General features: G+C 53.1%; 9 protein-coding genes across 9 annotated transcripts; 5 read left to right on the forward strand and 4 right to left on the reverse strand.

The window, feature by feature from the left end:
* Nucleotides 1-71: 71 nt before the first annotated feature.
* HER10_EVM0001570 (uncharacterized protein) lies at nt 72-2,440 on the forward strand. Its single transcript, XM_035471314.1, has 2 exons — nt 72-1,541; nt 1,614-2,440. The coding sequence occupies exons 1-2, from the start codon at nt 965-967 to the stop codon at nt 2,096-2,098; spliced, it is 1,062 nt and encodes a 353-aa protein (XP_035332178.1). The 5' UTR covers nt 72-964; the 3' UTR covers nt 2,099-2,440.
* Nucleotides 2,437-3,771, reverse strand: HER10_EVM0012243 (uncharacterized protein). Its single transcript, XM_035481641.1, has 3 exons — nt 3,592-3,771; nt 3,303-3,488; nt 2,437-3,235 (listed from the first exon to the last, which is right to left on the reverse strand). The coding sequence occupies exons 1-3, from the start codon at nt 3,655-3,657 to the stop codon at nt 2,501-2,503; spliced, it is 987 nt and encodes a 328-aa protein (XP_035333485.1). The 5' UTR covers nt 3,658-3,771; the 3' UTR covers nt 2,437-2,500.
* A 238-nt stretch (nt 3,772-4,009) lies between these two features.
* On the forward strand, nt 4,010-4,791 carry HER10_EVM0012912 (uncharacterized protein; the record flags this gene model as incomplete). The annotated part of the gene is made up of 2 exons (XM_035482290.1): nt 4,010-4,288; nt 4,352-4,791. Exons 1-2 carry the CDS (start codon nt 4,183-4,185, stop codon nt 4,789-4,791), a joined length of 546 nt encoding a protein of 181 aa, XP_035333564.1. The 5' UTR covers nt 4,010-4,182.
* A 2,141-nt stretch (nt 4,792-6,932) lies between these two features.
* Nucleotides 6,933-8,821, forward strand: HER10_EVM0004478 (uncharacterized protein). Its single transcript, XM_035482957.1, has 4 exons — nt 6,933-7,261; nt 7,318-7,869; nt 7,924-8,029; nt 8,105-8,821. The coding sequence occupies exons 1-4, from the start codon at nt 7,071-7,073 to the stop codon at nt 8,726-8,728; spliced, it is 1,473 nt and encodes a 490-aa protein (XP_035332502.1). The 5' UTR covers nt 6,933-7,070; the 3' UTR covers nt 8,729-8,821.
* Nucleotides 8,822-9,591: 770 nt separating this feature from the next.
* On the forward strand, nt 9,592-11,424 carry HER10_EVM0007809 (dipeptidase domain-containing protein). Its single transcript, XM_035477353.1, has one exon. It carries the CDS (start codon nt 9,725-9,727, stop codon nt 11,315-11,317), a length of 1,593 nt encoding a protein of 530 aa, XP_035332930.1. The 5' UTR covers nt 9,592-9,724; the 3' UTR covers nt 11,318-11,424.
* Nucleotides 11,425-11,858: 434 nt separating this feature from the next.
* On the reverse strand, nt 11,859-14,005 carry HER10_EVM0003609 (uncharacterized protein). Its single transcript, XM_035473279.1, has one exon. The coding sequence runs from the start codon at nt 13,738-13,740 to the stop codon at nt 11,866-11,868; it is 1,875 nt and encodes a 624-aa protein (XP_035332407.1). The 5' UTR covers nt 13,741-14,005; the 3' UTR covers nt 11,859-11,865.
* Nucleotides 14,006-16,922: 2,917 nt separating this feature from the next.
* Nucleotides 16,923-17,745, reverse strand: HER10_EVM0007853 (uncharacterized protein). The gene is made up of 3 exons (XM_035477395.1): nt 17,463-17,745; nt 17,256-17,400; nt 16,923-17,176 (listed from the first exon to the last, which is right to left on the reverse strand). Exons 1-3 carry the CDS (start codon nt 17,643-17,645, stop codon nt 16,932-16,934), a joined length of 573 nt encoding a protein of 190 aa, XP_035332937.1. The 5' UTR covers nt 17,646-17,745; the 3' UTR covers nt 16,923-16,931.
* Nucleotides 17,746-19,422: 1,677 nt separating this feature from the next.
* On the forward strand, nt 19,423-20,175 carry HER10_EVM0008130 (uncharacterized protein; the record flags this gene model as incomplete). Its single annotated transcript, XM_035477662.1, has 1 exon — nt 19,423-20,175. The coding sequence occupies exon 1, from the start codon at nt 19,690-19,692 to the stop codon at nt 20,173-20,175; it is 486 nt and encodes a 161-aa protein (XP_035332963.1). The 5' UTR covers nt 19,423-19,689.
* A 432-nt stretch (nt 20,176-20,607) lies between these two features.
* Nucleotides 20,608-22,991, reverse strand: HER10_EVM0000001 (uncharacterized protein; the record flags this gene model as incomplete). The annotated part of the gene is made up of 5 exons (XM_035469799.1): nt 20,608-21,780; nt 21,834-22,051; nt 22,123-22,551; nt 22,604-22,711; nt 22,772-22,991. The coding sequence occupies 5 exons, from the start codon at nt 22,989-22,991 to the stop codon at nt 20,608-20,610; spliced, it is 2,148 nt and encodes a 715-aa protein (XP_035331989.1).
* Between the last annotated feature and the right edge of the window lie 741 nt (nt 22,992-23,732).

A 23,732-nucleotide genomic window follows, 5' to 3' on the forward strand; every position in this document is an offset into this window, starting at 1 on the left:
CAGTAATAATTTTCCGCTTGTCTCCTCAAGGTCGGATCCACCCCCTTGTACCCCGGTTCTCATGTGACATCATTCGACGCTTCTCCGCATCTGGGCGCATTTGGAGGTGATACGTACCTACCCGTGACCTTAGCAAGCTTCAGCTTCCAGCTTCGCTCACCCGCAACCCGTTCCCCCGTGCCGTGGCAGGCCGCGGCGAGAGCTTTCCCCAGGTTCTGGGGGCTGAGTTGGACTTGGGACCTAGGGATTGGCGTGGTGGTGGTGCCAGACCCCGAACTCGTAGTGTAGCAAGCCAAACATCTCCTCCCTTGTGTCACATTCATCTTGTCCCTGCCACACACACACCTCCTCCTCCTGAAGCTCTCTCTCCTTTCACTCCTCTGCCTACTACTACCGCCTTCACTTTACCAGAAAGTGCGGGGGAATCTGCAGAGAAACGAGAGACACACACCATTGTTGCACGGTTGTAGCCCGACCTCCTCCTCAACTCATCCAATTATATCCATCCCATTTGCCTAGACTGCCATTTCAAGCACGGGCGAGACCACCACCACCACCTTGACACCTAACCGCTACCTTTGCATAGGTTGCTACTACCACCACAAGCCAGCGTACCAACCTAATCGTCCGTCCGCTGCCGCCGCCTCCAAACGCCCTTTCTGCACGCCGACTTGCTTCCCGTCCTGTGATAAATCCCTGCTCTCGGGTGCTTCCTGCTTCTTGCCGATCGAGACGTATCGAATTCGCTCTCCTTCCTCCTTCACATCCCGTACCAGAGGCTTGTTCTTGCTGAACAAAGAGCACGTTTTGTCACCTTTGTTTGAGTAGACAAAACGTCCCTTGGCTCAAGCAGAAGAAGAAGAAACGACACCTCTTGGTCACCATACACCTCCTCATCTCACCTACCTTCTCCAAAACACCCTTTCTTTGCCCAATCCCCTCCCCAAAACCACCAAAGGCAAAGATGCTGAGCCAGCGATTGGTGCGAGCAGCCGGCGCGGCGACCCCGCGTTCCGCGCTGCGAGCATTCAGCTCCACGAGCCAGCAGCTCAAGGTGCCCTCCATGGCCGACGTCAGCGCCGCGCCCAAGAGCGTCGCCTCCTTCAACGACAAATCGAAGCAATTCCGAGAGCAGTTGGTCGAGCAGCAGAAACAGCGGGAAGCAAGTGCGTATACTCAATCCTCCTCCTCCCCTGCCTCTTCCTCTGAGCCCGCCCAGGACTCATCCGTGAGTGCTACTTCAGGACAGAAGGCCGAGGCCACACAGGAGCCTTCGCGCAAGGCCGGCCCCTTGACCAACCTCATCTACGGTACCAAGGAAGGTCGCGAGCTCGATGCTCAGCTCGAGGCAAGCTTCAGTCAGGTTCTTGCCCGAGGCAAGTACGTCCACTCGATCGTCCAGCACGAGGTCAAGCCCGACAAGGTCGAGGAATACACCAAGCTTGTTGGCAGCTGGTACCCGCGCATGGCTTCCATGCCCGAGAATAAGGTCCATCTAGTTGGAAGCTGGAGAACCGAAGTTGGAGACTGTGATACGTTTGGTAGGTTACCTTGCCGAGAAAAACCACCCCATGCTGAAGCGAAACCACATGATGCTAATATTAGGTTCACAGTCCATATTTGGGAGTACCAGCGCTACCAGGGTTATCACGAGTCAATCCACAACATTGGCTCGCACCCCGAATTCGCCGAGTTCGATAAGAAGCTTAAGAGCCTCATCACCTCGAAGAAGACGTCCCTCATGCAGGAGTTCTCCTTCTGGCCCACCACGCCTCCCCGCCAGCTTGGCGGCATCTTCGAGCTCCGATCATACACTCTCCACCCCGGCAACCTCCTCGAGTGGGAGACCCACTGGAGACGCGGCCTCAAGGCGAGACGCGAGGTCATGGAGGGTGTCGGCGCTTGGTTCGTGCAGATAGGAGACCTGAACACCGTTCACCACTTGTGGCAGTTCGCCAACCTCGAGGAGCGAAAGATCCGCCGCGAGAAGAGCTGGAGCGTCGAGGGCTGGAGCGAGACTGTCCACAAGACTGTGCCTCTTATTCAGAGCATGAAGTCGAGAATCTTGATCCCGATGCCCTGGTCTCCTGTGGCGTAATCGTGGGGGGTTCTTGGACTCTTACTCGGCTCAGCTGCGTAACTGCTATGCGTGGCATCGCATGCTTCTACATATCGCCCATATCAGCTTTCATTTGTCGATGCCTACGAGGCCAACACACTGGGTATGCTGACCGACATGAGGAATCATCCTGGTTCAGCGTGTGTGAGGCCAACGAAGGCAACTAGGGATGGACTGCTTTAGGGATTACGTTTTCCAACTTTAGGAAGACAGATGGCTTGGTTTGATCATGGAAGAAGGTTTCCATTTGGCGACTTGTATGTGTACAAGATTCTGGTAAACAAGACCAGCACATAGGAATTTGAAAACAGTAACCTTGCCAAAGACATGCAAACTTAACCTGCCGAACTCCGGGGTATAGAACTACATTTACACATTGCTTCACTCGTCGAACTCCTCACCCATGACAGCTGCTAGGTTTCTCCTAGCGCTGGCCAGAGTGTGACCCAGGGCAACCAACTTTGCCGACAGAGACATGAGATTGGGGTCTGGCAGACTCTCAACCCGCACCTTCTCCCTCACAAAGACCTCCGTAGCTTCTCCATTACTGGAGGGTGTACCCAGCCCGCTGGGGCTGCTTCCGCTGCTCCTTGGATGCGCCGTGCCATGCCTGTGCTTCAGCCCGCCATCCGTAACGGTGCTATACGTGAAGCGGAAAGGGCGGTCCATCTCGTCATGTTCCAGTCTTCGGACCGTTCCCAAGGCTAGACCGAGCTTGGTACCGAAGTGTACCGGCGAATCAACGGGTTCGAGGGCGCGCAGCCAGAGGACCAGACTCGATTCTTGGAGGCCTAGGTGAACGCTGATATTTGGCCCGAGGGCTGGGCTGAAGTGGACGGGCGGACAGGAGTCTGTCTGCCAGCTGTGGTCGACTTCGTTCAGGGCCGGGCCCTTGAGGAGGGAGGAGGACTCGTTGAGGGAGGCGGCGATGATGCGCAGCTGGGCGGCGAGCTGGGATGGGTTATTGGATGGGCTCGGTGTGTCTGTCAAGGAGAGGAGGTCGAGACATTCTGTTAGGTGGGTGTGGATTGTTTCGAGGGCCGCGATGTGGACCGGGTGCGAGGCGTCGAGGTTCAGGGTCTGCGTTGGGAGGGTTTTGAGCTGGAGATGGATTGTCTTGAAGGTATTAGCCACGGGTGCGTAGTCACGAAAGGGGGAGGTAGTCGGCAGAGAACAGACTTACCCCTTTGATTATCCGCGTGCCGACCCGGGTCACTGTTCCCTTTACGCGCTCGTTACGCTGCGTGCTCATGACGAGAGTGCTTCCCGGGTCGATGGGCGCCAGAAGAGCATAGCAGTCCTGCAGGCCGTGACGGATGTCCTTGAGGATGGCGTGTGTTTCTACGACGATCCATTCTAGCTCGCGGGCCTGTGAGAGTTTGTCGAGTCTGATTAGCATTGTGGCTTCCGAGATTGGGATTCAATGACTTGGGGTTCGACGCGAGGCAACTAGAGACGGCGAGGGCACGTACGAGGCATTCCTGTTTCCCTTTTATCAGCTCCTCTGGGGAAACCGGAGGCCAGATTGCTATTGACATGCTGTCAACTCAGGTTCGCTTTAGCTTCGACAGCTCGTGAGACTTGTCTTGTCTGGTAAAACGATTCGTAGGCAGCCGCAACAGGGCGATTGGTGTTATTCGATTAGCTCATGGTGGACAGTTTGAAGCTCCAGAAGGGCATCTCGTCATCGCGGGAGGCTTTGGACCAGGGTGGTCGGTGCGCGGTGCTTTCTTCAGTGGGGGCCGAACCGATTTAGCGGAGGAAGGTGCGCCTGCCCCGCCGCTGCAGACGGGTCTGGGCCCACTTCATGCACTTTTCTCATCCGGGGGACGGGTCAGTATCTTTCTCGGTGTCTTGTTGAACATTTCAGGCCGGCGTATCTTACAATCACACATCTCAAACTCAGAGAACCTCTACAGGGTGTCTGTACACATTTCATCTCACTCCTATCTGACGAGACCCTTTTGAACCTCATACACGCCATCGGGATCCGCAAAACCGTCAAGGCAGAAAGGATTTCACGTCTCAGACTCACTCACACCCACGCAGCTGCCTACCCTAACATGGCGCCGACTCGGTCAACAACACAAGGCCAGGCTGGCAGAGATAATCCACCCTCAAAAAGACAGTCGTCTTCCACTATGACCAAGTTGCCTCGGCTGCCTGAAGGTAAGCTAGCCACTCCAAGTTTGGTTTCCCCATCGAATGAGTCTTCGCCTAACCCAATTTCAGGCTCCAAGATTCAAAAGCGTGCCTTGCCTCGCCGTCAACAACCCAACTCATCAAAATCACAACTCATCTACGTGTCAGCATCAACACCATTCATGTCAGCAGTCTCACGTGTCCGCAAGCAACTGGACAAGTCCCTCAAAGGCAACGCTCCGTCAACGAGGGGCATGAACCTCAACCAGCGCATCGACCTGCTCCATCGCGACAACGGCACCAAAGGAGGAAATGGAGAGGCTATCGTGCTCGGCACAGGCAGAGCAATTGAGAAGGTTCTCAGTATTGCGGCATGGTTCACAGAGCAGAGCGACTGCGAGGTCGAGGTGAGAACCAAGACCGTGGGCACGGTTGACGATGTGGTGCTCGAGGAAGAGGATGAGGGATTCGGGGAGGAGAGTCGTGTGAGGAAGATCAGCTGCCTCGAAGTTACTGTGAGGCTTCGGTGATGCTCTGAAAGTATTTGGAGATGCGTTTTGCTGCCCTTGCGAAGACCGATGAAGTTCAACTCGGCTCCTGGCCTTCGACGATGTTAGGAAGAGCCGGACCGGCCTGGCTCCGAGGTCATGCACCATGACCTGCGACCTGATAACCAAATTTCTTCTGTCCTCGAACATCCCTGGGCTATCAATTACCGGCAGGTCCTCTGGAGTCATTTCTCGAGTCCCTTAAGTAGCAGGATCCGGTGGGATTTTATGATACCCGGCCACTAGGCCTCAATAAATCTTTTGACCAAACCCAAATTAAGTGTGTTCCAGTGGGATGAACATGGCCGCTCATTTAACGGACTTAATCGGACTAAATCATGTCATCAACTCGCCGCAATTCAAACACAGCACCCGCTACGCTGGCTAGTGCTCGGTGAGAGTTCCAAGTTCCGCTGACCAACACCGACTATACTGCTATGTATAGCTTTAGGAAACCGCTGACCTATGAAAACAGCTTCAGCAAGCAAATGCCTCAACTATATGGACCCCTTGCAAGGTCAAAGATGCATTCCACCCCTATATTCCAGATGCCCCTATGATCCAAAGCGGCAGGAGGTTCTATCTGCTCTCTCGGCCGGGTCAGCGGCAAAGCTTATCACTTACGGATTCGGGACACAACTCCGCAAAGATCTTGGATCTGGGGAGTTTCTTAAACCCAAAGTGCTCGAAATCGCGTCCTTCACTTGCGAGCGGTGGGGGCCGGTTGTCAATTTGCTGCGATTCGGCATGATCAGTCACGAACTCTTGAGTCATTCACCTAGCTAAAGTCGGCAAAAGTTCGCCGTATCGAAGCACTTGTATACTGAATTTACCAAAACAGAGTTTAGACTAGAAGGAAGCGAGGTTTGCTATATTGCGTCGGAGCTGTAAGGAACACCGACCCGGAACTGCTTGCCGAAGCTGTGCCAATGGCTTCGCCAGGCCTTATTGTCTCGGTCACAGCAAGTCAACTCGTCCGTATAAAAAGTCTCAGAATTCCTCGATTTGTTATAGTCAAACAAGTTCAGTTCCAAGTCTCGTCTATTCTCAATTACTACGCCAAAATGCAGCTCTCCACCTTCGTTTTCTTTGCAGTTTTCGGTGCTGCGTTGGCCAGGCCGCCTCCTGCGCCTGTTGACCCTTGCCCCAGTGTCCGCGACAAACTGGTCGTAAGTAAACCTTCCCGAAAAGGGGCTCAATTCAATAGATTCAGACGGGCTGACTGTTGCTTTGTAGTGTACCAATCCTCAGCTGCAATACAAGCAGTGCACCCAGTTGACCTCAACTGTTTGGTGAGTCAAAGTCCTGCTCTTCCACGTATGACTTCACCTTGCTGATAATGACGTGAAGCAACTGCCAATGCGCCCCTTGATAGATTTTGCTAGCGAAGTCGTGCGAATATCAATATACCCCTTTCGCTGCCACTCGTTGTTACTGGCAAGTTGCAGTATGAACACCATGTATAACTGGAACCGCCTACCTAAGCTATAATATCCACACGCGATCTATGAAACTATGACATCCCAAGCATATCGTCTTGCACGCCATCGCCTCATGCCGGATATACCTGGATCAATATGTCGACTCCCAGGCAGGTTGTGCTTACATTGCTCGATGCTGGCAGCCTGTATTGAATGGTGGCACCTGGCAAGCCTAGAATTCCAGTCAGGCCATAGACCAAAGGTAAAGCTTCTTGTCGCTAAAGGTACGCGAACGAGGGCTATTGATACGCAGCTGGGTTGGATTTGAGTAAGCGCAATTAGGCTTGTGTGATACATGGACACTGTGTGCGCCTAAGACGCAAGTAAGACGCTACTGTCTAGGCAGGCACGGAGGATTCCAGGGGTCTGCAAGTAGAGCCAAATTTAGGACACTATCAAGCGAAAGTACCGATCCTGAATCCTACGACTGCCTCTTCCAATTGGTGAAGATTAGCGGCGATTACAGCGAAAGGCGTGGTTCGTTCACTGTTGCGAAACCACTGATACCTAAATTCAATGTCTCGCCTTGGTCTACATCGCCAATCAGAGAGTCCCGCTACCCTCCAGGATTCGTGACATCATAGTAAGCAGCAGAGTATAAGATCAAGAGCCCCCGGCTTACCTGGAGCTGCATGGCCGCACGTAGATGATTGACTGCTAGAAATCGAGGCCATCTAATCACCGATCGCCGCTCAGACCAAACGCAAAAACGCCTGCTTTGAAGCCAACAGCCATCACTTGCTAGGGGATCAGCAATGCTATCGGTGTCCGAATGACAAGATGCATCGGTCGTGGTTCTCGTACTCGATCTCCAAGCCGTATCCTTTTCGCTGGTTTACGCCCGTCGTTCTGGTCGGCGGTATCATTCTCGCCGTCTTGCTCTCGTTAATAAACCTGAGCGCAAATGGATACTACTTGAAGCCTCTATATACATCTGATCCCAATGGCACCGAAGCCCTTTCAAACGCACAGTACGTCGACGATGCAACAATACCCAATCATTATCGTGCTAAGATTATGGTCCCAGATGGTTTAGAAAGATTCCGTTCAATTGGAGGAGTGACGTAAAAGCAGAGTGTCAACCGCGTCTGTTTACAATCGGCGACTCCTTCTTCACCTCAAACCTAGGCTTTAGGTACATTGTCAAGGCCATTTCGGACTCAAGAACCAACTCATTGTCGAGTTTGAATTACAAAAACAACACTCTCCAAAGCTGCTCACCTAAAAGCATACTTTTGAAAATGAAGAAGAGTGATACGGCGGTGCCGCCTGCTCCTTCATGGTGGCTGTCATACGGGGAGTCTACAATGGAGGCGACTGTCGACTGCACTGTTGTGACAGATGATGGTCCCGTGACCATAACGCTCGTTACTGAGGAAAATAGTGGAGGTGATCATACCTATAGCTACGTGATCGAAGATGATCCTGGAACACACGCAAGCGTGTGGTGGGGGACCAGACTGCTCAATGCGTATTGGAGCGGTGTAATGACAGTTGCAGCAAATATGACGAACATATATGGCTCCGATAACTATGTCGTTCGGAGCGGGTTTACTTACACTCCCAAGCCAGGAGAAGAGTAGGTCACTATGGCTCATCTGTTTGACTCGCGTTTGCTCACTTCTTGGTTTAGCATCTACACCGATCAATTCTTTGATCTCTACTGGTGGTTGGCAAACACGGACTCCTCGATTCTCAATAAGAACATGGACAAAAGTCTCAAAGATTACAATTCTGATGTATGTCAATCCTTTCTTTTTGAGGACTTGGAGACCATTTCCATCGAGAGAAGACATTTTAGCTAATATTAACAGTGGTACGGATCTCCAGCATTGACAGAAGGGCTTCACTCCTCAAAGATTCTCTTTTCTCTACTTTCCCTGGACTTAGGCAATTGCCAGGCACCAAACCTCCTTCTGGACGATCGTGGGCTCCGATATGCAATCCTGGCACCAGACGACTACAACCGGGATCCCGGACGGAGTTTGAACGGCTCCAGATCACAACTATACGGGTCAGACCGATACAACCAGATTCCTGCTCCCAGATCGAATGACACGAATAGCGGCTTGGTGACGCTCCGGGATAGCTACAATAAGTTCCAGCCTATGATGGGACCCTTGAGCTGCAGCAACGCTACCATTGTCAGCCAATACCTTTGCTCTGTTCCTCAACAGAAGAACGGTGGTGCAATGTTGTTTTCAATACTGCTTGCGGATCTTCTTTTTCTGCAAGCAGCTTGGAAGATCCTGACGTGGATTGCTGATGGGATGGTATCGAGAGGGAATGCGGAAGCTATGTATTGTCAGGGCTGCCAGGCTAGAATTGGTGCGTACCAGTCACTACAAGATTTCAGCTCGACTAGAAACGGCTCCGAGGCAGTCCCAAAGAGGACGATGGATTGGAGTGAGAGCAGAGAAACGATATTGAGGGAATAGAAAGCAACGTGTTTGGGCTCCTTGAGAAAATGATAACAGAGTCCATAGACTATCAGCGCGAGATGAGATGCTTTATACCGCGAATAGCACACCTAGATCCCCCCGAAGGGGTACACAACCTCTGTGGAAAGAGCATTAAAGTTCAGATTTTAGAAAGAACGCGAGGTGGTCCGCCAGTCTCCATAGGTGACTACAGCGCTGGTCGAAGGTGGGTGCATCAATGACCTTGCTCTCGCAACTTGAATATCGAAGTCTATCCTCACTCCATAGGTCAAACTCTCATTCGGAAAGGTTGTGGTGAGAGGATCTTGATAACTTGCCTACCGTTGTCATCTTTTGCCGTTGCCAGATATTGACTGAAAATATGGGGCTCCTGGGCTGTAAACGCGTTTTTGAACAGTGTGAAAGAATAGGAAAGAGTTGGTTGACGTCTAACTTACAGCCAATCGGCTCCGAAGACAAGCTGAGAGGCAACTTCCACGACATGTGGATGAAGAATGTGCATGCGGAATCATAGTCCGAGTCTATCGGAGCATGACTTGCAGAAACGTTCTCCAATGGAGCAACTTTAGTCGCTTATTTACCCGACTCAATCAACGATTGAGTCGGATTGCGGTAATTCTAACCATCTCTTCCCCAGGAACAAGGGACCGTGTCTGCAAACCCATGGGGTCATTTCCAGGGAGACAAGATGATCCTTGTCAGTCGTTCACTTATCATTGTCATTAAGTGTGTTTACCGCGCAGAATGATGGCTCTTGGCGCAACCGTTATCTTCACCGCTAGCGATACCGGAAATTTCGGTGTGGGGTAGCGCGACTCCGAAGTCAACATCGGAGGCTTCCATTCGACATCATTGCCGAAAAATGACTCTAGCGAGGGGCGAGGAGAATAGTCCCTCTTGAAGAGGGGCCGTGTTCCTCTTCTTTGACAGTTCCTCTTTCTTGCCCACCTCAGCCAACTCGCTCAGAGCCATCTTCGCTGATCACAGGCAAAGATGATGTTCCAAAGCTCTGCCGTTGTCCTAGCGGCCCTCGCCGGGCCGGCCTCCGCCAGCTACGCCTTCTACGTCGGCAAGGACCTCACCGCCGACGGGAGCGTCATGGTCGGCGGCACCGGCGAAGAGGTCTCCTCCCACTGGCTCCAGCTGTTTCCCGCCGCCGACCACGCGGCTAACGCGACGATCACCGTCGGCGTGACGGACAAGGCCAGCATTCCCGGCGAGCTCTTTACGATTCCGCAGGTCAGCCACACCTACCGGTACATGTCGATGGAGTACTCGGACTTCGAGGGCTTCCCGGCGCCGCTCACCAACGGCGGCCTCAACGAGAACGGCGTCACCGTCCGCGATGTATGGGCGCAGAATCGCGATGAGCTAGTCAACATGACCCCGACCCCGCAGCACGGAATCCAGTACAGCGACCTTGCGCGCATCGTTATGGAACGAGCTAGAACTGCTCGAGAGGGCGTGGAAATCATTGGCGACCTGATGAACCAGTACGGCGAGGCAACGTACGGCGGAAACACCCACTTGGTCGCCGACAAGGACGAGGGCTGGGTCGTCTGGGAAATGGCCGGCGGCAAGAAGCTGTGGGCGGCAGAGCGTCTCAAGACCGACGAGGTCCGCGTTCTATACCCTGGCTACATTGAAGACTTCCCCACCGATTTTGCCAACAGCTCCGATTACATGGGCTCCGAGAACATTGTCTCCTTTGCCGTCGAGCAAGGGTGGTGGGATCCTAACGGGGGCGTGCCCTTCAACATCTTCAATGCCTACGGCGAGAAGGGCGAGAACATGACCGCTCGTGATGGCGGCTTCAAGTTCATGTCCCAAGCTGCGCTCGAGAACGCCACTCTCGAGATGGTTCCCCTTACTGAGGAGAAGTTGATGGAGCGCGTCCGCGATAAGCGTATCGCCGATGACGAGGCAGGCTACGGGCAAATCGTCAGCTTGAAAGATGGCATCGACGCGGACTTGCTGCGCATCTGGAACGCGCCCGCAACCTCCGTCTCTTCGCCGTTCGTGCCGTGGTGGCTGGGTGTCAACAGCGTGCCCCCCGAATTCGGCGAGCACCGCTACCTCACGACCGGGGCCTCCGGCAGCTTCCTGAACCCGGATTTCCAGCTGCAGGAGGCGAGCGTCTTTGCCGGTCGCATTTTCAAGCGTGTGCTTTACTACATGTGCTCCTCCCCAGACACCTATCTGCCCATCGTCACGCAGATGCTCACGGGCTTTGAGAACCAAAGTCGCAGCGACGTGGACTGGGTCGAGACAAGCGCTAGAGTCCTCATCGAAGCCAACGAGCGCGAGGCGGCGCATTCGCTGCTCACATACTACTCGCACAGCAGAGCTGCCAAAGCGCTCGAGCTGGGCAAGACAATGACTGATGCTCTTGATGGATATATCAAGCTCACTGGGCAATGGAAGAATCCTGCCGGCAGCGAGATCAATGATGCTGGCGAGGGTGCGGAGACGGTCAACTGCCTTGTTGGCTATGACCCTGATCAACCTATCTGGAAGCAGCCTGCGAATCCTACTCGGCGTAGGAGAAGCATGAGGAACAAGATGATCGTTCAGCGTCATAACTGATAATCGATATCCTGCCATATTATGGGAAAACGATTAGCTGTATTGCCCTCCTATAAGGCTTCATCACCTTACAGATATGTAATAGCCATAAGCCTGTACCATACAGCCAGACAACATAATGTATTAAGAATAACATCCTGCCATCTGTTCATGTGACATACCGTGTACAGGAAGAGTGTTCATCGGTGAGGCATGAAGATTTGCGCGGAGACCTCACGAGCCGTCCTCTCACTACAGCATGCACGCTTAGAAGGTGAGGAAAAAGAAGACGACCAAAGCCGACTCGAACCCGCGACCTTGGCAAAAAACAAGCTATCCATGGCATTATGTAGGACCGTGAGCCAACATACGAATCGTACCGCTCGGCCATCTACTACAACGGACGGTGCTTGTTAGAAGGTGGTCACTCTTTGGTGCCTAAGAGGGATCGGATGAGGGCCATCAAGGTGCGTATTCAGGAATAAAACAAGATGAGGGTATCATGACCTTTTGATTATTCCCTAGAGAATAACTACGAAAGCAATCTTACAAAACTCCGGAGCCCCAGCTCAGTCTTTCAATGCCTTTCCTACGCGCCGTCCAACCGTTGCGCTCCAGGTATCGATCTTCTTGCACCACCAGTCCGACAAATACAGTGACACGCTCAGCAACACAACCCAGCCGACAACGAAACCCAGGTTGCGACCGAAACGCTCAAACAGTCTCGGCATGATCCAGAACCCTAGACTATGCAGCACCGGGCCATGGACGAGATAGAACGAGAAGCTGATCTTGCCCAAGTACTGCGCCACCCGTCCCTCGAGCACGCCGCGGAGGAAGGGGCTGTGAAGGACGCAGGGTAAAAGGAGCATAGCGCCCATCGCTTGGTAGAACATCCAGCCGGAGAGGGGGATGTAGTACCGTGGCACGAGCGAGGAGAGAAGTGTAAAGCCTGGCGTCCACTCGGCACCGGCGTCGGGGTACGAGAGCAGGTAGAGTGCCACGAAAAGCGCTCCCCATCGAGCTGTTCTTGATCCGAGGAGCTTTTGTCCGATAGTTGCCTGCTGGACTTTCCTGCCATTCGTCGCTGGGGGGATCAGCCCTCGGTCAGCCCGTCTGATGTCCGCTTCTGAGAGGAGAACGCCGCCCATGAAGGTGGCCATATCCCACCGTCCAAGGATCAAGCTGTAGACGGAGAGGAAGGCACCGATACGAAGGCGCCACTTCGCCTGGATGGCGGCAGTGCCGAGCAGGAAGAGGTAGATGAACATTGAGCCGCGCAGCTCCATCGGGATGGTGAAGGTGTGCGGATCGTAGCGCGTGTGGTAGTGACCAAAGTTGAAAGGGTTGGCCCACTCGACGTAAGCTCTCGTGAAGTTTTTCAGAGCATAGGTGATGTTGTCGTGGATGAAGGGATGCTCCTCCCATGAGCCGCCTAGCTGGACCCAAGTGAAGTTTACCGGGTTGGTTACGTTGGCCGAGTCTTTCTCGTCATCGAGAAGGGCTGGTCTAGAGTGCAGATGGAGGAGATCGTGGTAAGACCTGTGTTTCTCAGGTGTCTCCTTGTCTCCAACGTCCTGCATCGTGATGTTGATCGCAGTGCCGTTCAGGCTGCTCGTCTCATTCACCACTTTAGAAGCGGCCTCGATGTCATCTGCCAATGCATACAGCATTGGAGGCATGAAAAGTTGGGACGTGGCATTTAGACAAAGCGTGTTCGTGTCGTTGCTCGTGACATTGCCCAGGAAAGCCGGGGTCTGTAAGCCGAGAAACTTGGCGATCCCCGCGGCTCCTTCGACAGAGTACGTGCCATTTACACAAGTGTTGTTCAACGTGGCGACAGTCACAGTACCGTTGATGTACCTCGAGTCGGGCCCTTTGTAAATCTCAAACTCGGACTTAAAGGCGCCCATCTGAGCAAGCAGTGCGACGAGGAACATGCTAATGGTGGGAGGGATGTAAAGGCGGAAGACACGCCTGAAGACGGACGACGCAAGACTCTGGTAAGCGGCCTCGAAGCGGCGCTCGTGAATCGCTCTCAGAATATGTCGGCATAGAACGTATCCCGAGATGGCGAAGAAGATGGCCACCATAGGTCGTCCTCGTTGTAAGAGGCACAGGATGGGCAGGGATGACCGTTCAAAGTACGGCTCGGGCGATCCGGGGGGCATGGCTCCATAGCCAAGCATGATGGCCGGCGTCCAGGGCCATAGGAAGTGGTAGTTGAAGACGAGTAAACAGGCGATTCCACGGAGCCCATCGAGGCATCTGATCTTGTCTGCGCTGTTTCTTGTCGCTGAGGCTGCGGCGGCCGATGCCTTTTCACCTACAGCGTCGTGGTCGCCGTATGGGCTCTGCTCTTTAAACTGCTGCCCCTCCCGGCCCCGCGTGGACTCTTCCCACATGGTGCCTTTTTGTCTCGCTCGGGTGTTGCGAGCAAACATGCGTATAGTCTAGTGGATGTGCGTATGCTTTCTTTCAAAATGAATGAGGGAATGAAATGAAAGGTGCTGTTGGAGCTGCGACGGCCGGCATCTGAAAGTGAGGCTCAGTGGACCGAAGAAGAGAGAAATCCAACCGTGAACACACGTATGTGAGAACGACCGACCGAAGATAAGATAGTAGTAGTTGGACAACGTGTACGAAAAGGGAGAAGCGCCCTCTGGGAGTTCCTAAATACGACTTTGCTGGACGTGGGCGGTGATGCTGGGATATCCCTGCGCGGTTATGTCATCTACCCAAGACAACCTTTGCGAGCCCCTGAGTTGTCGCCCCATGTTGGATCAACTCTCAACTTTACCTGAAAAAAGAGCCCCAATTAAAGAGTGCTGGTGCTGTGCAATGAGCGTTGCACATCGGATTGTCCAGCCACCGTTGCCCATCCACATCAAACTGTCCCCAAGTCCCCGTGGGCTATTTTCATGGAGAAACTCGTTTGTCTGGGCCTGGCTGGACGTCATACAACGCGTGTCTTTGCATAGCCGCTGTCAACGAATACCACACAAACTCTCTTCCTCTCGAAGTGTAGTGTACTCCGTTCCGTTTGCTGTATATAGATGCGCAAGCTTTCCCTTCGCATCCGAACAGTGTGACCTCAGGGAGTCAGTCGGAGTGGTCTTTTCGAGCATCCGCCCCCCGTCTCGTCTAGGATCCGACAGGTGATGCTACGCTCCGGACCCGTGACATTTCCTTGGAAGAACCCCAGACACGGGCCCGCATTATCCCTCTGGGCCCGAGCAAAACCAAGGAAAACCAGTACATCGTCGGCAGTTGGCGTCGCGGCCATCCGGACCCGGAAGACTCCCGTTGCCGGAGGTGATCCCGAAGGAATTCCCTTGGTTCCCCCGAAGCTACCGAGGCCGTCTCTCTTTTGTGCTCGGACGGTGAGTCAGCATGTCAAATAGTTGTGAAGCACGGTCCAGCAGGGCCTGCAAACTTTCTCAAGTTCGGATCTCTCGAAGGTTTGCTGATCTACAACACGTGGCCTGTCAGTGGCCAATGCGAGGGAATTGATGGGAATAGCTTCATTTCGATAAAGTAGCGAGAAATCTAGTCTTGAGTAAGGTTTCTTGAGCTATTTCCCGCCCGAGGTATTCAAGATCTAGCCACACTTCCTTTCCGCCCAGCGATTCGATGACATGCGTTGAGACAATCAGTGATAAGGTGCCATGAACCACCCACTGAAGTAAAGTATCGACATGCAGCGAAGACTGCCGGTTGTTCCGAGCCACGTCTGTCTCGTGGTTGCGAAGAAAAGAAAGGCCGCCAAACGCAGGGCGACTGGGCGAGAAGCTGGTCTCGGGATCGTGGGCTCTTGGTTCGACGGATTGCCTGCTATGTTCCTCCACAGACGGCGCATAGGACAAGATGTTTCACCAAGACCATCACCAGTTCCACACTCGGCCGTATTCCGCCGGGCTTGCGGGGCTCGCAAAGGCCGAGTTGGTTGAGTCTCCGGATGGCAGTCTGCCGTCCCTGCGTCCGAGCTGAATACTTGAAACGCGACCCTTTCTTTTTGTCATGTTGTCAGCAACCTGGGCAGCAAGATCGCGGACTGATAAAGCTCTTTACCGAAGTTCGCCAAGTGAGAACACGCTACGAGTCTGTGACTGTCCTTTCGCCCCTCTAGTTGAGTCCCAAAAGCTAACGATTAATCCGACGGCTGTTGCGGTCCATACCGCTCTCCATCAATCACCAAGGTCCGATTTGCAGTGCGCCGCTCTTCGTCTGTGGCGAAGGGACTGCGGGTGATATTCCTGAGAATATGAGGAGGCACGAAACCGCCCGCACTTCTGTTTTCCTGTCGTGTGTCTGAAGCTTTGAGACCATCGTGGCGGTGTAAGGCCGTATCGCCTCTTTCGCCAGTATTGACAGGGATGGCCTGGATGACTGAACACACAGCCAGGACGGGTAGGCCAGCCTTGAAGAGATGCATGATTCCTTGGAAGAGGATGATAATCTGATTTCAGGTGTTGGCCGAGGCTGTGAAGCTGATGTGGTTTTTCGCGATCGAGTGCTTCGGGTGCACTTTCAAAGTTCTGGGAAGAGCGTATTGAGAGAGCCCTTGATCTGAGCAGCCTTTTATTATTTGCCCTGTGGCAACTTCGTGAACCTTTGTGACATAGAGCTTGAGGGCTAAGTTCATCGCACGAAGTTTGCCTGCGCAGTCGTACCTGGATGACTGCCTCCCAGAAACGACCTTTTGCACTCAGTTGCCTGCTGTCTGCCTCTAGAGATTTCGCAATAACGACAGTGAGACCCTTTGACCCGAATTGCAGACCTAGGCGGAGTTTCCGACTCGAGGGTTCCTGGTGCTTCTCCAACCGGCCCTTCGAGAACTGCAAAGGCTATGAACCGAGTCAAGCTTCGTCTCAAGGCCAGTCACGCTCACCACAGCAGATGCAGACAGCCTGTAGATCTGCGACGCATCGGACGAACCGAGAAATTTGAGACGCCAACGTAAAATGATTACTCGCTCATACTAAAAGAGCCGTTGATGCTTTTGACTCTGTTTTTTTTAGGCAGAGGAAACCCCAGGTGACACCGCTCGAGGCCCGTAGACGACTTGTTCTCCAGGCTTTGGCAGGCGGCTCTGAAAGCTTAGCAGGCCTCATTGCGGAACTTGACACTTGTGATACCGTAACTGTGGATTGTCAGTGCTGTGCAAAGGAGAATTAGTCTACGGCCGGGTTGTTGTTTCAATAACTTCTAGCCGTCAAAGCCTCATGGAAGTTAGGAAGCTAATTTCAACCCGAATAGTGACCTTCAATCAATCCAAAAATCACCTCTGTCGGACTGTCAGGGAATGGCCGATCTCAACTCCAAGGTCCAGTATGTCCAGACTGGCTAGAAACAAAAATGGTACAGTCTTAGATCAGCTTTTGTCTCGACAAAACACTCCACTTGCAATCACCATGATGATCGCGTCTGCCTTTGAGATGCACGAGAAGACTGTGTAAAGTCATGGCATCACGCGCAGATCAGTTTTCCTGATGGAGCCTCTGCGTGTACAACATCAAAGGTTCGCGATGATTGAATCCCGGCAGTATGTGGCATTCTGTTCATCATGAGAGTGACATCGATTCATTCGTCCATCAATCTAAGCCTAGAAAGAAGTCTTACTTGCTGCCTGCTTCTAGTCCTGCTCGGCACTTGGCTTCTTATCCCCGCCTCCCTCTTCCTCCTTGCCATTCTCTCCACAATCTTTCTTCTTTGCCCCCCACCACGCAAACGCAGTAGCAGAGACCCCGGCGCCCGCCTGTATCGCTCCGTTGACGACCGCGGCACCGTAGCCAGCCGCTCCGGCGCTCTGGAGGGTAGCAAATAGGCTCGGTGCCACCACGTTCCCGATTCCGGCCTGGATGCCCGCCGCCGCAGAGCCTATGAATCCGGAAGAGTCAGTGATCAAAACGTACAACTGCGAAATTGACTATGCCTCAAGCCTGAGCCAGTTACTTACCGGCGACGATTCCCTGCGAACCAAATCCTGCAAGTCCCAGGGCTGGTGCAGCGACGAGAGCTGGTGCGGCCAAAACGATAAGACTGCCTGCACTTACGCCATAACAAATAGTCGTCCTGGGGTTTTCGCGAACCCAGTCGGCGGCCTCGAAGGTTCCGGACATGTTAGTGGCATGTATATCCTACTTAGGTGCATGCTTAAAATCACCTTTCTCAGTCTTGATGGCTGGTCGGACTCATCTTCGCTTTCTTCTGGCGGGGCCTTCGTGTCTTCTCCGCCCACCCCGCGAAGTAGCTGTTGGTTGCTGACACCGGGCGGCAGCACTTTCGACCTCAGCAGGCCAACAGCTGCCACCTCAGCATAAGCCTTTCCATTCCTGAGTGCCTGCATCGCGCTCTTGATGTCTTTCGTTGTGTTATTTTCAGTGATGAATTAATGACAAGATCTCTAGCAAAACAAATTTTGCGACCGAGATTCTCGGTTTCTTTGTAAAATCGGTGCCTGGAGGGAGTAGCCTTAATCCCCAAACATGCTCCCAACGCAAAAACATGTGAGGGTGATCGGTCATGTCGGAGGCCAACCAACGTTTGGGGGTTGAAGACATGATTGGTGTGTAATTTTAGCATCACGTTCTGCACTCCCAACTCTGAGCCTTCTCAAAAGTGAGATTTGGCTACCTATCCGTAATGTTCAACTCCCTTCATCATCGAGAAGTTTTGATGAGTCTCTCTAGTACACCAGGTTGAATGATATATGCATCTATCTCAGTGCCTACAATAGAGTCTTCTAACTCTTCAAGCCTTTGCACGCGGAGGGAGCGAGAGTCTTCTTTGGAATGTCTAGTGCCCTCCCGCCCACGATATCTTGGCAAACTTGAATACCATTGGTTTGTCGACCCCCAAGGCGCTTAGCAAGACCATAAGCGCCGAACCCATGTCCTTCGAGGACACCCACTTGCGATTGAGGTGTGGCACGAAAGCAGGATCCAAATACTCGGAAACTGTTTTGAAGCCATCAACACCGAAGACTGTTGACAGTACCGTGGACGAGACACAGAATTCCGGCTTCATTTCTATAGTGCTCAACTGGGCACCACGCCTCTTAGATATAAATAGTCCTCGTTTGCTCCAACTTCTCAATCGAACTTCAACCAGAACAACTGCAGTTCAAGATCTCCCAACGAAAGCCTAGTCAGCCAACACAAACACAAACAACACCCTTTGTATTTTGACCTTTTCGCTCCTATTTGTCGATTAGTGGCCTTTCTCCTCCAAATACAGGAGATTCTTGCAACCATTCTTTGGCTCATCAATATCGCTAGTTATCTCAAGATCACAGGACCACTCCGTGAAAGCATCCCCCCCCCCCTCCCCCCTCCCCCTCGTGTCAGCGTTGATACCCGCCCCTCCATCATCCACACACAAGATCTGTCGAAGTCTCCGTTTTGTCAACGGCCCGAAGCGAGCTACACATCTACCACCACCAATAACATTCGCTTCACCCCCGCTATACGATCTTTATCTAAGTCCTCCAGTTCCTATCGGCCGAACGTCACTAAGCCAGTGGGTAAGACCGACACTGTTGGAGTTGCAGGTTGGTCAGCTCCCTTTTCCCCTTATCTACACCTCTTCCCCAACTCCAGAAGCTCCATCGCTGCACAAGGGTCTACTTCCCATGACTCCCCTTGGATCTCAACTCCAAGCTTACGGCAGCGACCTATTGCCCCCACCACCTGCAAGTGAATGCGCGTGTCGATGCCCTCCGAACTCAATCATCCACGCCCTGACGCTCATGTTGCGACCTACAGTCTCATTCTAGTCGTTGTGAGCGCGTCACACACAAAATTAGTCATGAGTTGTGCGACCTCAAAGCCATTCCTGTATGGTCAGCTCCATAAGCTCTTCATCACTTGCTTAGTCCTCTATCTTGCATCCTCAAACCCTGTTCTAGTTGTTTATGAGTGCTTCACTCATATTTGTGCAAGTATTTTGCATTCTCTAGTCCCTTTGTGCCTGCTTATGAGTGCATAAATGACTGTCACTCAATTTTACAACCTTCGATCTCAACGACAACTCCGGAAATGCTAAGCTTCAGCTCGTATTCACATACAAAATCGACAAGTAGTGATGTGAATAGCCTGCTTCATGTTTCCCTGCCGGCACATACCCCTCTACCCGGTTCTTCTGTTAAAATCTTATAAAAGGAGACAACTTCTTTCTTCAACTCTCTTCTTCAGACTTCTATATTTCATCACAGAATCCTAGATTACACCTTGGCTGACAAAAACCAGACATCAACTTGAGCCCCTTTCTCGGCAATACCAAAAACACAAAGGAGCATCGCGCACCCTCAAAAGCCTACAAATACCACAAATCAATCATTCCAAGCTACCATCTAGACACCACAATACCCCAAAATCCTTCTATCACACACCATGGCTGCTTCCCTGACCATTCTGGAAGTCGATCACGCTATGGCGGATCTTGACCAAACTGAGATCTGCCAGCTCAAGGATGCTCTGGACCGAGCTGAAGATATTATCAATTGCCTTGAGGAGCTAAAAGATGTCGACCAGACGCAAATAGTCCAGCTACAGGCCCATATCGACGAGCTGGGGAAGACGATCGAGGGTTTACAAGAGGAGAACAGTCGTCTCAAGGAGCAGAACCAGGAAATTCTCGGCAATACCCAAGAGCCCTGCCAGCCGGTTCAGGGGTCTTCTTCCCATCATCGATTCGACATCAGCCGTACGGCTATTTTGGCCGTGGCCTCAGAGTCCGCCTCAGCACCCTCTGACGAGGATGTCGCTGTCGATATGGAAAACTTGAATATGGACGACGCCGTTAAGGACGGCTACCTCTCTGTTTCTGACAGCGGATTCGAGGATGTTAGCTCCGAGACCGGTTCCGATTCTATTTGAAGTTCTCCATCAAAAGTAGTAGCTTAGAAGCCAAGTAGTAATTCAGTTTGGACATTCAAGTCAAGTTTCTTCGAGACATCATCAGGAATAGTCGGTGAACGGGTATGAGTATGGACGCCTTAGTGGTAGATAGAATCTTAGCGAGGAAAGGTAAGAGAATATGCCGCTCAAGTATACTTTGAGAGTGGAACAAGAACTCGGAGTTTCGCGTGGGCGACGAAAGTTTCTTTTCAAAGCTCAGAATTGCAGGTAGTCTTCCGGAGTGACAGATATAGCTATGTTTAGTAGAAGATCATTTACGTCTTTTCTTAGAAAAGTTAATTAGTTTTTGAATGGTAACCTGACTTTCGAAGCCGTCCATGTTGAAAAGACCCACCATAACCCACGAACTCCAGTCGTGCACGGAGTACTAGACCACTACCGGAGCAAACATCATCTTCCAGGGTGATGTCCCACCTGCCGCCCATCATGATACCCATACCCCTCATCCCCAAGCGTAGGACTAACATCACCAGGAACCCTCGGGCTTGCATCGTCGACCCTCGGGCTCACATCACCAACCCGCGGGCTAATATCGCCAACCCTTGGGCTCGCCGTGGTATCGCTTCCCATCTCGACCGACGAGCCGCCATACCGTGGACTACTCGGCATCTCGCTCGCACTAGCTGGAACCTCGAGCTCCGCAGCATGGACATGGACGTTGTTGTGGTGACCAGGCGACGTCGGCGAATCGAGGAAGCCAGGCTTCGGCTCGGGAGAAGAGTAGGGGGTGTAGCCAGGCAGCTCCGACATGGCACTCTGTCGCGATACCTCTGTGCCAGCCGCCTCATGCGCCCTCCTTCTCTTCTTCCGCCGGAGGAACAGAAACGCACCAAGTCCGATCAGCGCAATGGCAGCTACGCCGCCTACAACGCCACCTGCGATAGCACCCTTTGATGAACCACCGGAATCCGGCTGAGTAGTCGATGAAGCAGATGACGACGGCGATACCGCGCTGTTGGGTTCGACAACGAGGGTATACTCGGGCGTATACGCCGGCCTCCTCAGCGATGGGTCAAAGATATACTGCAAATACACGTCACTCCACGCCCTCGGCGCCCTCTGACTCGCACCCCCCGACGACGTCCCGCCCACGGCAGCGACAACCTGCGACGGCACGGGCGCAAGTCGCTTCGCAGCTTCGGTATCATACCGTCCCGTATAATTCTGACTCGCGAGCGAAAAGATCTCGACGGGCATGTGTTCTGCGCAGGTATTCACATTCTGCATGCCGCCGTCATTCTTGGTCTGCATTCCACCTACGATGAGCAGGTTCTCGCCGACGGCGTGGCAGGTGTGGCCGTACATGCCGTCGGCGCGGGTGTGGACGAGGATCCAGGTGAAGGTTGGGAGGGTGAGGACCCAGATCTCTTCCGAGGTGATGTAGGTCGCGTAGTTCTCGACGCCGGCGATCATGTAGATGTTCCAGGAGGACTTGTCGGCGGCCGGGACGAGGACGGCGCAGATGTCGGAGCGGCCTGTTGGGATGTCGGGGAGGCCAAAGGTTTCTTGGCGGAACCAGAAGCCTGTTTCGACATCGTAGATGTCTACGAAGGAGAGGTTTGTCTTTTGGGGGCATGTTAGTTAAGGGGGCTGCTCAGAGGTTGAAGGAAACTTGCATTGACGTTTCCAGCGTTGGCGCCCTCGATGCGAACACCAAAAGGTGTTGGGTCGCGCGTAGTCTGGCCACCAATATTGACAACGATGCCCTTTTCGCCGACGGGTACGTGGACCATTGCGCCATTCATGCGCGGGCCGACGTATGTCGGGACAGAAATGTTGGTGAGCTTCGGCTGAGAGCGCTCTGCGGTATCAAGCTCGAGCATGCCTTCGAGGACTGCAAGATGTCAGGCCTCGATTCTTTGTCGCCGCTTAGGTAGAGGAAGTAGGGCATCAAAACAAACTTACACCGAAAGTCAGCTGAAGCTGTATACGCAGCGTTCGCAGGACCAGATCTCCTCTGCACGTATCCCTCAAAGATGTAACTCCGATTCAACGTCGGCGCGTCGCAAAAGGCAGCAGCGCCAGGCCTGTCCACAATCTCGCCATTATTCGACACCCGAAAGTCTGTCGCCTTGGACCATCGCCCGCCGTCGACGTCAAACTCCCAGATGGCCGGCTCGGGGATATTCGGGTCGGCAATGAAGGATGGGTTGTTGGGGGCGTTGAAGGAGAACCACCCTCCGAGCTGATATATCTTGCGGGTGGTCTGGGAGTACCACAGCGCGTGCTCGATGAGGCCGTTGGGGACGTCGGGGCTCTTCAAGATGGACGAGTACGGGCTTGTCTCCTGGTTTGTGAAGTTTTGGGAGAGGTCTAAGACCAGGACTTGAGTGTCTAGGGTGCGTTAGAATCGCAAGACACATGACCCTGGTGACAGCATGCTCACTCATTCCCGCGTCATATTGACCGGCTTCCGTGTTGTAAAATGTGTTATTGTTCTTCGGCACGTACGTGTTGCCGCCGTCGACGTAAATCTTTCCATAGGCTAAGACACCTACAGCCAGTCAGGTTAGACTTGATCATAGATAGTAGAGCAAGAGGGCGCTAAACTTACTCGCATGTCTCCAGATGCGGCAGAAGTGCTGCGAAAGGTCATACACGCTACTATTGATAGTCGGCGCCGGGACGGACGTCGGAGCGGAGAAGACGGATGATGTAGCAGAGGAGAGGCTCTCGGAAGAGCTGGCGCTGCTCACGACCTGTCTGACATCCAGCTCACCAAGGACAGGCCCCAGAGCAGCTACGAAAAGCAACGCAAGCCACGGGACTCTCATAATGATATTGTCTCAAAGGCACACGAAGAAAGATATGACGAAGAAGGCCAGAAATGCGGCCATCCGGTCCACGGGGTATGGACGGGTATTTGCAGGAACACGGCGAAGAGAGGGAACGTGAGAACTGGGGGGGGTGTTGGGCTTCTCTCCATTCTACGCCACACAGCAGCAATCAAAGAGAGGCATTGCAGACCACACCCCATGTCCTGTTGGTACCAACAGGTTTCGAGATGAAAAGCTCAATGAGGAAAGCAGGAGGCGTCCATCCTCCAACGGGGTGTGATTGATTGGATATCCGTGAAGACATGCAGGAATTGGGTTGGGTTCACCTCGACTGGGGGCCCGTAAACAGACGATTGACACAGACACAGCATGGTATAGACCGTAAGATCTAGAACCCTCGTCGGACAAACAGCAAACAGGACGGGGTACGAGGGGAGACACAGACACGGTCCCACGGAGGCAGAGGTAACAGCATACAGTCGATGGTTTTCAAGCCTCAATATGCCAGTCTCGGCCGGTCTGACCGGCGATCGAATCAGACCGTTGTCAGCAACGTGGGCTCTGTACCATTGGGCTGGCGTTGGTCGTTGGAGAAAGGTGGTGATGCGATCGCGGTCCTCATTTGCCTACGGCGTAGGACGAGTGAGCTTGGCCCCCAATAAGGTTCTGGACCGTGAGATATGCACAAAAGGTGCAGGGAGCCAGAGCCTGCTTGCTTATAGGCACATAGTTTTGAGC

Source organism: Colletotrichum scovillei (assembly GCF_011075155.1).
Source record: "Colletotrichum scovillei strain TJNH1 chromosome Unknown Contig00006, whole genome shotgun sequence".
Lineage (NCBI taxonomy): Eukaryota > Fungi > Ascomycota > Sordariomycetes > Glomerellales > Glomerellaceae > Colletotrichum > Colletotrichum scovillei.